This window comes from Babylonia areolata, chromosome 33 (assembly GCF_041734735.1).
Source record: "Babylonia areolata isolate BAREFJ2019XMU chromosome 33, ASM4173473v1, whole genome shotgun sequence".
NCBI classification, from domain to species: Eukaryota; Metazoa; Mollusca; class Gastropoda; order Neogastropoda; family Buccinidae; genus Babylonia; species Babylonia areolata.
The window spans coordinates 7,835,355-7,853,620 of NC_134908.1; the positions used below are offsets into that span (position 1 = coordinate 7,835,355).

The following is an 18,266-nucleotide window of genomic DNA, read 5'->3' on the forward strand; positions in this document are numbered from 1 at the left end:
AGAAGTAGGCATTTTGAAGTCCCAACACACACATAAAGTTTGGAAGACATTTAACTGACCAACTTATCCAACTTGTGTCAGACAACGAGAAACAAGAAAGAACTGACCAATATATCCTACTTTTAAAGCGAGGGTATGAAAAATAGAACTGAGTACGCGAGTAAGACCAATGGACCAGAATATTTGCGCAACAGCCGAGTGGTTAAAGCAATTGGCTTTCAATCTGAGGGTGCTTGGGTTCGATTCCCGGACCGGACCGCACGTGGCGTCTTGTGGTTAAGCGAGGAAATTTTTCCGGTCTCCCAGACAACAAATGTTGTGCTGATCTGATGGTGCCTGAATCCCCTTCGTGTGTATACAGATGCAGCAGATCAAATATGCACGTTAACTCACTCAGTACAGCCAGTCCTCTCTTCTCCTCTACACAGACTCCTCGGATGTCCAGTGGGTGTCTGAATGACCCAACCTTTAGCTTCCGTCGTCAGAATTGTGGTATTCTTTGCCAACATTCACCTCTTCAGTGTAAGAGCCTTCCGCTTGCAATATTTTGATGATGGTAATTGGGGTGAAACGCTGTTAACGTCGTCTCTTTCGCCGTTCGCATGGAGAGAGTTAAAGATCCTGTGATCAGTGTTGGCTTTTGGTGGGTTATGGAAACAAATAGATAAAACCGCTTTCGAAAACGGTGTATGGTTGCCAACATGGAGTAAAAAAACAGTCACACACACAAAGCCCACTCGTACACACACGAGTGAACGCTGGAGCTGCAGCCCTCGAACACAACGCGAAGACAAAGAAGAAGAAGAGGAGGGGGAGGAGAGGAGAAGGAGGAAAAGAAAACAGGAGAAGAAGAAGAAAACGGAGGAAGAGATGAAGAAGAATGAGGAGGGGCAGGAGGAGAAGATGAAGAATAAGGGGAAGGAGGGGGAGGAGGAGGAGATGAAGAAGAATAAGGGGAAGGAGGGGGAGGAGGAGGAGATGAATAAGGAGGAGGGGAGGGGAAGGAGGAGGTGATGATGAAGAAGAAGAGGAGGAGGAGATGAAGAACAAGGAGGGGGAGGAGGAGGGGAAGAATAAGAAGGAGGAGGGGGAGGAGATAAAGAAGAAGAAGAAAATAGGAGAAGAAGAAGAAAACGGAGGAGGAGATGAAGAATAAGGGGAAGGAGGGGCAGGAGGAAGAGATGAAGGAGGGGGGGAAGGAGGGGGAGGAGGAGGAGATGAATAAGGAGGAGGGGAGGAGGAGGAGGAGGTGATGATGAAGAAGAAGAGGAGGAGGAGATGAAGAACAAGGAGGGGGAGGAGGTGGAGATGAAGGAGGAGGAGGAGATGAAGAAGAAGGAGGGGGAGGAGGAGGAGATGAAGGAGGAGGAGGAGATGAAGAAGAAGGAGGGGGAGGAGGTGGAGATGAAGGAGGAGGAGGAGATGAAGAAGAAGGAGGGGGAGGAGGTGGAGATGAAGGAGGAGGAGGAGATGGTGATGAAGAAGAAGAGGAGGAGATGAAGAACAAGGATGGGGAGGAGGAGGAGATGAATAAGAAGGAGGAGGGGGAGGAGAAGAAGGAGGAGGGGGGGATGAAGAAGAAGAAGAAAAAATGTGGAGGAGGAGAGAGAGAAGAAGAAGAGGAAGGAGGAGGAGGGAAGAGGAGAAAGAGGAGGAGAATCAAAAACATTGGCTGATCCAAAAGTGGATATGCCCTCAACATCATCATCACCATCATCATCATTGTCGTCATCGTCATGTCTGTCGTCGTCACACTAAACAAAATAAATGAAGACAAAACAAACCAGCAACTTGCATGCACAGTTTGAACAAAAAAAGTGACAGGTTTCTTTAGAGCGAAACAGACAACCGAGCACAAAATCCTACAAGTTTGACAGCTTTTGTCGTTGTTTGTGATTCTTGGAATCGTTTGAAAGCTTCTCTATCCGTCTGTCTCTCGGCCCGTCTCTTTCTTTGTCTGTCTGTCTGTCTGTCTGTCTGTCTCTCTTTTCTCTCTATCTCTGTATGTCTGTCTGTCTCTCAGTCTTGTCTGTCTCTCAGTCTCTCTGTCTACTTCTCTTTCTCTCTCTCTTCTCTCTATCTCTCTATGTCTGTCTGTCTCTCAGTCTTGTCTGTCTCTCAGTCTCTCTGTCTACTTCTCTTTCTTTCTCTCTCTCTCTTCTCTCTATCTCTCTATGTTTGTCTGTCTCTCAGTCTTGTCTGTCTCTCAGTCTCTCTGTCTACTTCTCTCTCTCTCTATCTCTCTTTGTCTGTCTGTCTCTCAGTCTCTCTGTCTACTTCTCTTTCTCTCTTTATCTCTCTTCTCTCTATCTCTCTATGTCTGTCTGTCTCTCAGTCTTGTCTGTCTCTCAGTCTCTCTGTCTGCTTCTCTTTTTTCTCTTTCTGTCTGTGTCTCTGTCTGTCTGTCTGTCTCTGTCTCTCTCTACCTCACTCCTACCCTGTCTCTGTCTGTCTGTCTATCTGTCTCGCCTATTACAATATTTATTAAAAAAACAACAACATGTTATTGTATGCGCTCTGTGTGTCTGTCTCTGTCTCTGCATCTGTGTAGTTGTTTGTGGTTCTTCTCATGGTTTTCTCTCTCTGTCTCGCTGTCTCTATAATACCAGCATCTGTCAGAATTGATTTAGAAGAAAATTTTGATTATCATTTAAAAGTTTACACTGATGGCTCGGTCCTGGTTGACTGCAGTGCAGGATCTGTCTTTGTCATTCCTGGTCTAAAAACAGAAAAATCATATCATTTAGTTAAGGGACATTCATTTTTTTACAGCTGAATTGGTGGCCATCCTTATGGCTTTAAATCATCTTGTTGACATACCAATGATAGTAAGTAATATCCTATTTTGTGTTGATTCTCAATCTGTTTTAAAAAGTTTGCTCCTTTTTGAGAATAATCAAAGAGAAGATTCATTATTTGAAATTAGGTATTTATTGCACTCCCTATTTGTGAAAGGTACAAATGTTGATTTTTGTTGGATACGATCCCATACTGGATTCCTTTATAACGACCAAGCAGACATGGCAGCAAAAAGGGGAGCAAAGAACCATATAGATAATATAAAAGTATATTGCCCATTGTCACACAAGGAAATAAGTAATATACTAGAAAGATACTTTTTTGGGGTGCTTTCATTCAAGTCTAAAACCTCGTCAGTTGACTCTCAAGACTTTGGTCCGATTCGCAGACCAATTCTGAGTTTAGCTTTCAGACTATTATCAAATTCATTACGGACCAAGTATTGTTCTAATGTCAAGTGCACATGCTTTAGTAACCTGACAATTAAACATATAATTTTTTTACTGTAGCTTGCTGAAGCCTTATATACACGAAAGTGTCTTCAGAAGTGACTGAGAACGTTGATGTTTTTGACTTTTTGCATTCATTATTAGTTGTTTCGCTTGTCAGTTTAACGACTTCTCTTTTACGAAGTCCTTTAGAGTAATTTCCTGTAATTGTATTTAGAATTTTTTTCAGATTTCACCCTCATTTGCCCAGTTTCCTCCAACCCTTCATTCATTCACATTTCCCATCCCTTCTAACCGATAATACTCAAATGTATTCATAAATACTCTAACAAAATGTCTTCAATCACCGATATGTGTGACGGGACATTAAACAAAATTCCTCCTCTTCGCTGTCTCTATCTATGTCTCTCTTTCTCTCGCTCTCCATCACTCATTCACTCTTCCCCTCTGTCTTCTTGTATAGAGAATAATTTATCTCCTATTCATAACTGAAGTGTTCGTTCTCTACTGATTGAACAACTTACCGATTGAGTGACATGATTGAATTGTTCATTCTCTACTGATTGAACAACTTACCGATTGAGTGACATGATTGAATTGTTCATTCTCTACTGATTGAACAACTTACCGATTGAGTGACATGATTGAATTGTTCATTCTCTACTGATTGAACAACTTACCGATTGAGTGACATGATTGAAATGTTCATTCTCTACTGATTGAACAACTTACCGATTGAGTGACCTGATTGAATTGTTCATTCTCTACTGATTGAACAACTTACCGATTGAGTGACATGATTGAATTGTTCATTCTCTACTGATTGAACAACTTACCGATTGAGTGACATGATTGAATTATTCATTCTCTACTGATTGAACAACTTACCGATTGAGTGACCTGATTGAATTATTCATTCTCTACTGATTGAACAACTTACCGATTGAGTGACCTGATTGAATTGTTCATTCTCTACTGATTGAACAACTTACCGATTGAGTGACCTGATTGAATTGTTCATTCTCTACTGATTGAACAACTTACCGATTGAGTGACATGATTGAATTGTTCATTCTCTACTGATTGAACAACTTACCGATTGAGTGACATGATTGAAATGTTCATTCTCTACTGATTGAACAACTTACCGATTGAGTGACATGATTGAATTGTTCATTCTCTACTGATTGAACAACTTACCGAATGAGTGACATGATTGAATTGTTCATTCTCTACTGACTGAACTCATCGATTGAGTGACGTGACTGGATTATTTATTCTTTACTGACCTAACGACTGAGTGAATGATTGACTCGTTCATTCTCTGCTGACTAAATTTACCGACTGGGTGACAAGATTGTATTGTTCATTCTCTCTGTTTTTAGGTTTTGCACGTGAGCCTCGGTTTGTCAACACCTTGAGGACTACAGGGAGAGAACTCAATGGAAATTGTGGTTTGAGAGGTAAGGGGGATGTGGAGGGGGTGGGGTGGGGGGAACAAAGAGAGAGAGAGAGAGAGAGTTTGTGTGTGTGTGTGTGTGTGTGTGTGTGTGTGTGTGTGTGTGTGTGACAGAGAGTGAGAGACAAAGGTAGAGAGAATGAGAGATAAAGGTAGAGAAAGAGAGAAAAGTAGAGAGAGAGAGAGTGATGGAGAGAGAGAGAGATTGCTACCCGATAAGTATTTACGTTCAGTATCTGCATTCTCGGTTTTTTTAGTATTTTTTTTCTGCAGGCAAAAGAGTAGTATTTATAAACACTCATCAGATGTGACACACACACACACACATTATATATATACATGTGTGTGTGTGGTGTGTGTGTGTGTTTGTGTGCGCGCGCGCGAGTGTATGTGTACGTGAATGTTAACATTCGCTTCACCTTGGATGCACACATGACGATAAACCTCATTGTGTTTTCGATCATGTAGTTTTGTGAAATCATTCCTTTCCTAACAGACGTCACGGGTTAACTCACTCAGTACGGCCAGTCCTCTCTTCTCCTCTACACAGACCCCTCGGATGTCCAGTGGGTGTCTGAATGACCCAACCTTTAGCTTCGTCTTCAGAATTGTGGTATTCTTTGTCAACATTCACCTCTTCAGTATAAGAGCCTTCCACTTGCAATATTTTGATGATGGTAATTGGGGTGAAACGCTGTTAACGTCGTCTCTTTCGCCGTTCGTATGGAGAGAGTTAATCAGATCTAAAAATCTCGAAAAAATGAGAAATAAGAGATATAATGCAAACATCTCAAACAGGGAAGTGTAAGAGATATAGCCAGTAACAGCATCATAAGAACAGCAACAACAACAGCAACAAAAGTTCAACAAAATATTTTCGTGTCAGAGACAAAGGAGGTCAGCAAATTAAACTGCTTGGAAATAAGTGTCAAAAAAACCCAACCCCTCCCCCTCCCCCCCACCCCCCCACCCAAAAAAACCCCAACAACAAACAAACAAAAAAACAAAAACAACAACAACAGAAGCTTTAAAACACGAAATAAAACAAAATAGAACATAATTCTTATGCCAGATTAAAATCAGAATGGTCTGTTGCACGTGCGTTAAACTTTCCTGTTTGCGTCACAGTCTTAAGACAACGACCGCGGTAAACGTGCTAGTTATTATCCACTGTTTTTTGTTTCGTTTTTTTGGTTTGACTGGTGACAGCTGAAACTGTCTGAATAAGCAATATAAAATCGATAACTAGCCGTGTCTATCTACCTATCTATATATCGGTTTACCTGTCTATCTATCTATATATCGGTTTACCTGTCTGTCTATCTATCTATTTACCTGCCGGTCTGGTTTTCTGTCTTCCTTGGCGATAGCCGTGAGATGGCCTTAGTGGTCGGCGAGGCTCTAAGCACCATAATTTCATTTCATTTCTGTCTTTCTGTATATCTATCTGTCTGTCTGTCGATTTACCTGTCTGTCTATCTATTTATGCATCTATCTGTCTATCTATCTATTTACCTGTCTGTCTGTCTGGCTTTCTGTCTGTCTATCTACCCCGCTGTGTGTGTGTGTGTGTGTGTGTGTGTGTGTGTGTGTGTGTGTGTGTGTGTTGAGAAAGAAAAAGATAATTATAATCGAAACATGCATAATTAATGAGCCCCCCCTACCCCCCACTCCTCAACCACCTCTCCCTGCATCCTCTCGTTTCTATTCAGCGAAGAAATAGATAAATGAATTATTGAGTAATGACCCAATCACAAGCTAAGAAATGTGTAAATAAATAAGTAATCATTTAGAAGTAATATGCAACGACTCCTGTGCACTGGTAACTTGAATAAAATAACAGGATTATGTAACAAAATATGAAGTGTAAGAAATATTGTAAAAACGAAATATTGTAATTGTTTGATGAATTCTTTCAGTTTTTGTTTGCTTGTTTTGTTTGTTTTTGTTGTTGTTGTTTTTTGCCAAGGGTGAGAGACAGAGAGACAGACAGACGGACAGACAGGTACACACATACACACACACACACACACACACACACACACACTCAGAGAGAGAGAGAGAGTAACACAGACCAGGCAAACAAAATACAAGTGACACCATTTTGCGCAAATATTACACAGCTTTTCATGTGTTCGTTCACAGGAATACAGAAGAACGGAAAGGAAGGAGGAAGGAAGGAAGGAAGAGAGAGGAAAAGAAAGACAGAGCTAACAAACGTTCATAGACGAAAGAACCACCTCTACTATCCACCCCTTTCCACAGGAAGGAATGAAGGAAGGAAATAAAGAAAGAAACTAAACGAAAACGAAAGACGTGTCAACGACCTCTCTCCAGCAGCTCAAAGAAGGAAGAGGAAGGAAGGAAGGAAAGAAAGAACGGGAACAACGAAAAACAAGTGCGAACGACCTAACTCCTTGCTGCTCAAAGAAGAGGAAGGGAGGAAGAGGAAACGAAAGAAAAAACAACAACAAAAAAAACAACAAAATAACAACAAAGGACGAATAACGTTAACGATCTCCTTGCATGAAGGAAGGAAGAAAGTAGAAAAGGAAGGAAGGAAGGAAACGAAAAAAAAAGGACGAATAACGTAAACGATCTCCTTGCAGGAAGGAAGGAAGAAAGTCGGAAGGAAAGAAGGAAGGACGCGAAAGCAAAGGACAAACAGCTTGAACGATCTCCTTGCAGGAAAGAAGGAAAGAAAAAAAGGAAACGAAACGAAACCAAAAGACGAAGAATGTGAACGATCTCCTTCCATGAAGGAAGGAAAGAAGGAATGACTGACGGACAGTAAGAAGGAAGAAAGGACTAGACGGACAGTAAAAAAGAAAGAAAGGAAGGAAAACAAGACGAAAAGAAAGAAAGGAAGGAAGTGAGAAAGAAGCAAAGCTCAGACGGACAGTAGAAAGGAAGGTAGAAAAGGAAATAAAACCAAACCAAACCAAAACCAAAACGAAAAGGAACAATGTGAACAACCTCACTCCTCACCAACAACACAACAGTAAAAAGACAATCACGATCTCACTTCCTCACCAACAACACAACAGTAAAAAGACAATCACGATCTCACTCATCACCAACAACACAACAGTAAAAAGACAATCACGACACCGCTCCTCATCAACAACAGTAAAAAGACAATCACAACACCGCTCCTCACCAACAACATAGTAAAAAGACAATCACGATCTCACTCCTCACCAACAACACAACAGTAAAAAGACAATCACGATCTCACTTCCTCACCAACAACACCACAGTAAAAAGACAATCACGATCTCATTCCTCACCAACAACACAACAGTAAAAAGACAATCACGATCTCACTTCCTCACCAACAACACAACAGTAAAAAGACAATCACGATCTCACTCCTCACCAACAACACAACAGCAAAAAGACAATCACGATCTCACTTCCTCACCAACAACACAACAGTAAAAAGACAGTCACGATCTCACTTCCTCACCAACAACACCACAGTAAAAAGACAATCACGATCTCACTCATCACCAACAACACAACAGTAAAAAGACAGTCACGACACCACTCCTCACCAACAACACAACAGTAAAAAGACAATCACGATCTCACTCCTCACCAACAACACAACAGTAAAAAGACAGTCACGACCTCACTTCCTCACCAACAACACAACAGTAAAAAGACAATCACGATCTCACTTCCTCACCAACAACACAACAGTAAAAAGACAATCACGATCTCACTCCTCACCAACAACACAACAGTAAAAAGACAATCACGATCTCATTCCTCACCAACAACACAACAGCAAAAAGACAATCACGATCTCATTCCTCACCAACAACACCACAGTAAAAAGACAATCACGATCTCACTCCTCACCAACAACACAACAGTAAAAAGACAGTCACGACACCACTCCTCACCAACAACACCACAGTAAAAAGACAATCACGATCTCACTTCCTCACCAACAACACAACAGTAAAAAGACAATCACGATCTCACTTCCTCACCAACAACACAACAGTAAAAAGACAATCACGATCTCACTTCCTCACCAACAACACAACAGTAAAAAGACAATCACGATCTCACTTCCTCACCAACAACACAACACTAAAAAGACAAACACGATCTCACTTCCTCACCAACAACACAACAGTAAAAAGACAATCACGATCTCACTCCTCACCAACAACACAACAGTAAAAAGACAATCACGATCTCACTTCCTCACCAACAACACAACAGTAAAAAGACAATCACGATCTCACTCATCACCAACAACACAACAGTAAAAAGACAATCACGATCTCACTCCTCACCAACAACACAACAGTAAAAAGACAATCACGACACCACTCCTCACCAACAACACAACAGTAAAAAGACAATCACGATCTCACTCCTCACCAACAACACAACAGTAAAAAGACAATCACGATCTCACTCCTCACCAACAACACCACAGTAAAAAGACAATCACGATCTCAATTCCTCACCAACAACACAACAGTAAAAAGACAATCACGATCTCACTCCTCACCAACAACACAACAGCAAAAAGACAATGACAGATCTCCTGGACACCAGAACGAACAACAGCAGAACCCTACAGCAGCCTAGCCAGTAATGGAACACAGCCCAGATCCCAACCTGACAAGATAAGCACGGAGATGTGTTCACTCTCAGCGAAAAACGGGAAGGGGAAAGATTTTCCATCTGTCAGAAGTGATGCAGTTTAACAACGAAAGTTTCTAACAGTGTTGGAAAAAAAAGAAGAAAAAAAAGGGAGAAAAAAACCCCCCAACAACACTACTACAAGAGTTTCAGGCAGTGTTGAAAAAGAGAGAGAGAGAGAGAAAAAAAGTTTCTATCAGGGTTGAAAAAAAAAGAAGAAAAAAAGGGAGAAAAAAAAACCCAACAACACTACTACAAGAATTTCAGGCAGTGTTGTAAAAAAAGAGAGAAAAAAAAAGTTTCTATCAGAGTTGAAAAAAGGAAATAAAATAAACAACAACGCACCCGGAACTGTTGCAATGTAAATAACCGTTGTTCAGAGTAAAGGTAATGATTTATGTTCTGTCGTGAATCAAACTGATTAAACAAGGAACAAGAACAAGTATATCTGGATAAAATCAAACTATAAAACGGATTTAAGACACAAAAATACATATAAGAAAACAACTCAAGAATAACAGAAGAAACGATAAAAAATAGTAACAACATCATCTAAATGAATATGAATTGAAACAGAGAAAGATTCAAAACGCAAAACAAAAAAAGACAGTCTAGAAGAACAATAATTCAAGAACAAATTTAAGAAGAAAAGAAAAAGACGCGAAGAAAGAACAAAAATCATCCAGAAGAAAGGAGAAAAGTAGTGGAAGAACAAAAAATAAGAAAGAAACCTGTGGTAAAAAATACAAACAAACAAAAAAGAAACACCAATATCACCACAACAACAAAGAAAAAGGAAAGCGAAAGAGAGAGAGACAGGGACAAAGAGAGAGAGAGAGAAAACAAAACAGTAACTAACCACTACCACCAGAAAAAAAAAAAAATTCAAAAAAATGACAGCCTACTCCCCGATGTCTAAACAAACCCCTCCCCGTGACGGCATACGCCTCGCCCTCAACCGGACATACCACCACCACCACCACCATAACAACAACAACAACCACTCCCCCGCCCGCACCCACCAACCCCCTACCACCACCACCACCACCACCACCTCCCGCCGTCACTGTCAACGTCGTCATCTCACAGTCGACAGTACCTCCCTCAACCCAGCTTTTGACGACGACGACAACGAAAGCGATAACAACAGCGAAGCCAACACCCACCTCCTCCTCCTCACCGCCACCACCACCACCTCCACTCACAACGTCGCTGGAGGAAACACAGACTCGGAAACCACCCCGGGTGGAACACCGTCGAGACAGGGTGGCGGCGGCGGCGGCGACAGCAAACACCACCACCACCACAACCACCCGTCCAAACTGGAATTCTCCTTCATTCGAAGCGAAAACGACAACAGTGGTGGCAGCAACAGCAGCAACAACCCTGGGCGTCGGAAACACGATGTGGAAAATCCGTCGTTGCAACCTCACCATTATCATCAGGGTGGTCGAACTTTCGACGGTCTGACGATTCCGACAGCGTACGCTTCCCGTTTGAACCAGGCCAGGTTGTCGTTGCTAGGGAAGCCCCTGAGCTACAAGGCGCACAGACGCGACATCCGGTTCCGGCGTTTCCAGGCGAGGGTTTACAACTTCCTGGAACGTCCGAAGCTGTGGAGGTCTTGGAGTTATCATTTTGCCGTGTGAGTATCGGGGTGTTTTTGTTTTGTGTTTTGTTTGTTGGGTTTGTGTGTGTGGTGTGTGTGTGTCTCTGCGTGTGTGTGTGTGTGTGTGTGTTTTAGAGAGAGAGAGAGAGAGAGAGAGAGAATTGTGTGCGAGTTTGGGTCGTTGAGTTATTTTGCCGTGTAAGTGTTGGTTGGTTGGTTGGTTGTCCTCTCTCTCTCTCTCTCTCTCTCTCTCTCTCTCTCCCTCCCTCTCTCTTCTCCCTCCCATTCTGTGTGTGTGTGTGTTAGAGAGATACGCATACGGATGAGGGGTCATTTGTGTTTGTGTGTGTGTGAGAGAGAGAGAGAGTTTTGTTGTTGTTGGCTCTCTCTCTCTCTCACTCTCTCTCTCTCTCTCTCACCTAGGAATTTATATCTTTTATGCATTGAAAATTCGAAACAATTTCGTAGGTAATATAGATGAGTAATGCCCTCTGTACTGGCTGTCATTTGTGAAAATAACTGAATGAAAATTTGTAGGTTTAGGAAATTCCACTTTCTTGCATGCATGGCTTGTTTCATGTTTTCGTTTTTCCTTAATAGGCATTCTACATTGTTCTTTTTGTTTCTAGGGGCCGGAGGCCTATGGAATAAAATTTTGTTCTTATTCTTGTTCTTGTTCTCTCTCTCTCTCTCTCTCTCTGTTTGATAGAATCGTGTGTGAATTCGAGTGTGTTCGTTATCATTTTGTTGTGTGAGTGTTGGGCTTTGTGTTGTTGTGATTGTGATAGAATCGTTTGTGAGAGTTGGGTTTCTCTTTAGTTTGTTTGGCGGCTTTGTTTGTTTGTTTGTTTTGATTCTTTATAGAATCGCGTGTGTGTGTGGAGGAGGGGGGTGCGTGTGTTTGTGTGTGGGTGGGTGTTTGTCCTTTGGGAGGAGTTAGAAGGGGGGAGGAAGAACGAGTGATTGATGTAAACAATGTTACACCGTCATGTGTGATATCTCAGCCAAGGCTGTTGCAGCTGCCACCACCACCACCACCACGCCTTCTACACTTCCACTCACCCTCCCTACTGACACACCCCTCTGATAAACCCCCCACCCCCATCCGCCCACAGCTCGACCACTCGATCTCCCTCACTCTCTCACTCCTCTCTCTCCCCTCTTCGCTCTATCTTCCCCATCATCAGTGTTTGCTGTCACGATCCCTCCCCCTCCCCTCTCCTCCTCTACCCTCCCCCCTACTCCGCATCCCACCCCTCCCCACCCCACCCCCTACCTGTGTCCATGGGCCCAACCCCCGTTTCCATCACCCAGCTACCACCCTTATCTACAACTGAACCAGTTCCACCACCTCACCCCACCCGCACTGTCGATCTTCAGCTCCCCCCTCCCCACCCCCGCCCCCAAACCAGCACCCTCCCTTCCATTCCTGTTTGTCTCTCCTGCCCTCCCCCCTCCCCCCCCCCCCCCCAGCATTCTTCTCTCCCAGTGAATTTGTGCCACAATGATTTCTAACGTCCACCTTCGCCTTTCTCAACCTCCCGTCCCCCCTCAACACCTCCTTCCCTTCCCCTTCCCCCTCAACAACAACCTCCTTTCCCTCCCCTTCCCCCTCAACAACACTTCCTTCCCCTCCCCCCCCCTCAACGCCTCCTTCCCCTCCTCCCCCCCTGAACAACACCTCCTTCCCCTCCCCTTCCCCCTCAACAGCAACCTCCTTTCCCCCCCTTCCCCCTCAACAGCACCTGCTTCCTCTCTCCTTCCCCCTCAACAACACTTCCTTCCCCTCCCCTTCCCCCACAACAGCACCTCCCTCCCCTTCTTCTTCCCCCTCAACAGCACCTGCTTCCCTTTCCCCTCCCCCCTCAACGCCTCCTTCCCCTCCTCCCCCCCTGAAAGACATCTCCTTCCCTCCCCCCATGACAACACCTCCTTCCCTCCCCCCACGACAACATCTCCTTCCCTCCCCCCACGACATCTCCTTCCCTTCCCCTTCCCCATCAACAGCACCTGCTTCCCCTCCCCTCAACAACACCTTCCCCCTCCACTCCCCTCAACACCTTCCCCTTCCCTTCCCCCTCAACAGCACCTCCTTCCCCTCCCCTCCCCCATCCAAGCAGCCTCCCATCTTTTACTGAACCTGCTCCACAATGATCCCCAAAACCCTGCCCTCTACCTCTCTCAACCTTCTTCCCCATGACACCAGATTCTCAACCCCCCTCCCTCCACCTGCCTCTTCCCCCTCTCAACGCCCCTGCCTTCCCTCCTCTTCCCCAAGCACCCCACCATCTTTCATCAGAACTAGTTCTGCAAGGATCCCCAACTCTCATCTCCCCACCCAACCCCCCTCGCCCCTCTCAACCTCCTCCCTCCCCACCTCCACCAGCACCCTCTCATCCAGATCTGAACCAGTTCCACAACCTCCCACCCCACCTGCCTCCACAACCTCCTCCCTCCCATTCCATGGCACCCCGTAGCACGCTTATGTCCAACTGAACCAGTTCCACAACCTCACACACCACCCGCCTCTATAACCTCCTCCTCCCCCGCCCCCTCCACCACTCCCTCTCATCCCGTCCTTCCCGGCCCCGTAGCAAGCTTTATGTCCAGCTGAACCAGTTGCACAACGATCCCCAACTCCAACATCCTCAGCCTTTCTCAGTCTCCTCCACCCAACACCACCTCGTCAATACCCCCTTCCCCCCTTCCCATTCCTCCACCCAGCACCCTCCCACTCCAGCTGAACCAGTTGCACAACGATCCACAACTGCTATACCCCTGCCTCTTTTTTTTCTTCTTTTTTTCAGCTTTGTTATCATTATTATTATTATCATACTCTGAAAGTCTCTCTGAAAGCGTTTGATATCAACCCTGACTCCTGGGAGGAATCTGCAGTGGACCGTGACAAATGGCGCGCTGCTGTGCACAAAGGCGCCAAGTTGTGCGAGGCCAACAGGACTGCTGCAGCTGTTCAGAAGAGGCAGGCCAGAAAGTCACGGGCAAACAAGCTCCCTGACAATGATATGCCTGTCTTTGTCTGCCCCAACTGTCAGCGAAAATTTCGTGCGCAGATTGGACTATTCAGCCATCTGCGCACTCACAGATAGATTCATGAGCATCCTCCCCCCCCCACCACCACCACCCTGCCCCCATCCCCCAGCTGGATGCAAACGATGGTCATCATCGATCTCGATGGACACACCACCACATTATCATCATTATCATCATTTGTTGTGTTGTGTTTTTTGTTGTTGTTATTTTTAAAGGGTGGGGCCTCAGTTGCATGCAACAATGGAGCACCCCTATCTTTTATTATTTCTTTTCTTTATTCTTTCCCTTTTCTCTTTTTTCCTTTCCTTTTTTTGGTGCTTCACGCTGCCTTTCTTCATTGGCACAAAAAAACAAAACAACAAAAAACAAAAACAAACAAAAAACCAAACCAAACAACAACAACAACAACAACAACAAAAAACCCATACCCCTACCTTTCTCAACCTTCTCCCCCCAACAAGATCTCTCAACCCACTCCTGTGCTACTGCCTCACCACTCAACTCACTCCTCAACCTCCTCCCTTACACTCCCCCCCGCCCCCTTTAATTTCTTTCTCTAGCACACTTATCTCTGACTGAACTAATTAACAAATAGTAAAGAGTGGTAACTCTATCCGTTCACAAGGTACACAACTTCCAGTCAGGGCTGCTTACGCCACCGATTCAGCTAGCACACAGGTAAATAAAAGATACATTGGCACAAACCCAGACACTTCCTCAAAAAAGGTATCGCCAGGCCTGTCCTTACACCGATCATTTGACATGTGCACACAGCAGCAAGGACAGAAGAAATGTGCAAACACAAATTAGCTTTTATTCAAGAACAAAAAAAATCAACTGAACTAGTTTCACAATGATCCCCAACCCCCAACCTTCCCCCCCCCCCTCTCCCCACCCCTCAACCCCCCTCCCCCAGCATCCTCTCATCTCTCACCTCCCCCCCCCCCCCGCGCTGCTCAACCTCCTCCCCCACGTCACCTCCCTTTCCTTCCTTCCCCATTAGCACGCTTGTCTTCAACTGAACCAGTTCCACAACTATCCTCACCCGCCACCCCTCCCCCCACCTTTCACAACGTCCTGATCACCCCCCCCACACACACACACCACCTCCTCCTCCCCATCCCCTCCACTCCTCAATACTCCTTCCTTTTCCTTCCTCCCCCTAGCATCTCCCCCGCCCCCCCCCTCCCCCCGACTCCAACTGGACCAGTTGCACAAGATCCCCAACCCCATCCCTCTACCTTCCTCAAACTCCCCCCCTCCCCAACAACACCTCTCAACCTGCTGCCCGCACGCCCCCCCCCCCCCCGTCTATCCCCATCACCCCCTCCCTCCCCTTCCTCCCTGCAGCATCCTCTCATCTTCAACGGAACCTGTGCCACCACCTCACCCTCACCCCCTTTCTCAACTTCCTTACATCCCCACCCTTTCGTCCCTCCACCCAAGCACACTTATCTCCCCCTGAACCAGCTCCACAACAATCCCCAGCCTTCATCCTTCTACCTTTTTCAACATTCCTTCCCCCACAAAACCACCACCTCATCCCCCTCCTTCCCCTCCTCAGTAACCGTCCACTCCTCTTCCTCCTCCCAACATCTTCACCCCCCCCCCCCACCCTCCCCCCACTTTCCAACTGAACAAGTTGCACAACTATCCCCCTACCTCCAGCAGAACCAGTTTCACCATGATCCCCAACCCCCACCAAGCCCCCTGTCCCCCTCCCCCCCCGCCCCCCCACCCAGGTACCTTACCTCCAGCTGAACCAGTTTCACCATGATCCCCAACCCCCCCCCCGTCCCCCCTCCCCCCCCAGTACCTTACCTCCAGCTGAACCAGTTTAACATTAACCATGATCCCCAACCCCCCCCCCCACCACCCCTTCCCCCCCCCTCCCCCCCCCACACACACACACCTGCCTTTCCTTTCTCCCTCAGCTCTCTCCTCTCCAAATGAACTGTTCCACAATCATCCCCAGTCCCCATCACCCCACCCTCCTCAACCTCCCACCCCATCTCCAAATAACACTACCACCTCAACATCCTACCCTAACGTCCCTGCCCCGCCATTATTATTATTATTATTATTATTGTTATTATCATTATTATCATTATTATTATTATTATTGTTGTTATTGTTGTTGTGAGCATTTACGCCTAATCTTGAAAATAAGCCATAGGCGTTTACAAATAGAACACATATATGTAAATATCAAAAAGGAAAAATTGAACACAAGATACCGAACATCATTGCAAATTATTCATCCCCCCAACCCCCCACCTACACACAAACACACACACACACACACACACACACACACACACACACACACACACACAATACGCACATGCGCACGCACGCACACAAGTTATAGCACACAATCGTAAATAGTACACAATCAAAACTACCACCAACAAATCCTGAGACTATCAAAACTCACTCACAAATAGTCATCCCCCCTCCTTCTCCTCCCCCCCCCCCCCCCACCAGCCCAACCCCAGCATCCCTGCCTCTCCAACTGAACCAGTTTCACAATCATCTCCAACCCCCCACCATCCCCTTTCTCCCTTCTCTACCCATTCCCTCCCCCTGCCCCCTCCCCCTCCCCGCCCCCACCAACCCCCCAACCCTCTCCCTGCCCATAGCATCCAAACCTCTCCAACTGAACCAGTTTCACAATCATCTCCAACCCCTCCACCATCCTCTCCATCGCTCCTGGACCCATTTCCTCCCCCTGCCCCCCTGCCCTCCACATCCGCGCCCCCACCAACCACCCCCCAACCCTCATCCTTCCCCCCCTCTCCCCACCATGAGCCTCCTCAGCCTCCTACCACCTCCATCCTGTGTCCTCTTACCACCACCACCCCCATCCCTCCCCACCACCAACCCCATTGCGCTCTCCATTCTCCTGCAACTGTCACGATTCTCACGGCAGTGTTCACACACACACACAGCGAACAGGAACACCTTGCTGACTTCTCGCTCTCTCTCACGTGGTGATAAGAGGCTATGTGTGTGTGTGTGTGTGTGTGTGTGTGTGTGTGTTTTGCTCTTGAGCATATACCATTGTTCTAAAAATAGATGGATAGCTCATTGGCCAGGAAAGCTGAAGCTAACTGGACGCCATATTGTTACTCTGATCCGGGCCGTCAGTCCGTTGGGAAGTCGTCTGCTAACTGGCGGTAGTTTTGGAACTGTAAGCGTTTATCTTCGATGAAATCGTGTTATGTTTGCCTCCACGACATGCCAAATGTTGCCGGTGTCTTTATTGAAACCTGCCAACTCTTTATTCACCAAAGATATTACAGGAAAACTGCAGTCACTTGTAGCGCAAACTTGGTGTGAACGCACACACAGGAATGTCAGCTCAACTTACGCCGCGATCAAAGCTTGCCGGGAAGCCAGCTGAGCGCTCGGCTACATATATGAAGTTACCGCTTCGCGCTATACTGATACGAGTAGCAAAATGGCTGATTGAACACTTCAGCTGGCTTCAGTAAGCAAAGGGGCTCAAAGAAGGCATGCGTTGCCCACCTAATTTTAGAACAGTGAGCATGTACTTTCTTTTTTCCCAGCCCTTTTTTGGTGTTTTTCTCGGATGGTTGGTCATTGACTTCCATTCACTTCATTGATTTCAGACGCGTTTTCCTCAAAGATAGACGTGTGGTATATCTTTTTTTTTTTCTGTAATAAGAATGTTTTGTGGTGTGCATGAATACATGTTTCTTTCTTCTGTCTGTCTGTCTGTCACTCTCTCTCGCTCCCCCCACCCCATTTTCTCCTCTTTCTCTCTCTCTCTCACCCCTCGTTCTGTCTCTCTCCCTTCTCTCCCACCCTCTCTCTCACCCACCCCCGTCATCTCTCTCTCTCCCTCTCTTCTCTCTCTCTCACCCCTCGTTCTGTCTCTCTCTCCCTTCTCTCCCACCCTCTCTCTCATCCACCCCCGTCATCTCTCTCTCTCCCTCTCTTCTCTCTCTCACCCCCTCGTTCTGTCTCTCTCTCCCTTCTCTCCCCCCCTCTCTCTCACCCACCCCCGTCATCTCTCTCTCCCTCTCTCCTCTCTCTCACCCCCTCGTTCTCTCTCTCTCTCTCTCTCTCTCCCTCCCCCCCCAGTTCTCTCTCTCTCTCTCTCTCTCTGTTCATCTGTCATGGGAAATCAGATGTTTCATCCACAGGTTCTTAATCCTTGGTCTCAATATTCTCGTCAAAAAGCGCGTGGTGTGTGTGTGTGTGT

At 45.9% G+C, this 18,266-nt stretch overlaps 1 protein-coding gene across 1 annotated transcript in view; it reads left to right on the top strand.

Annotated features, from left to right (window-relative positions):
* LOC143276855 (potassium voltage-gated channel subfamily KQT member 1-like) overlaps positions 1–18,266 on the top strand; it is a 247,652-nt gene that overhangs the window by 69,324 nt on the left and 160,062 nt on the right. Inside the window, exon 4 of the mRNA XM_076581512.1 lies at positions 10,858–11,020. Within this exon, the coding sequence (XP_076437627.1) occupies positions 10,858–11,020 (163 nt within the window). The remainder of the gene's footprint in view (positions 1–10,857; positions 11,021–18,266) is intronic.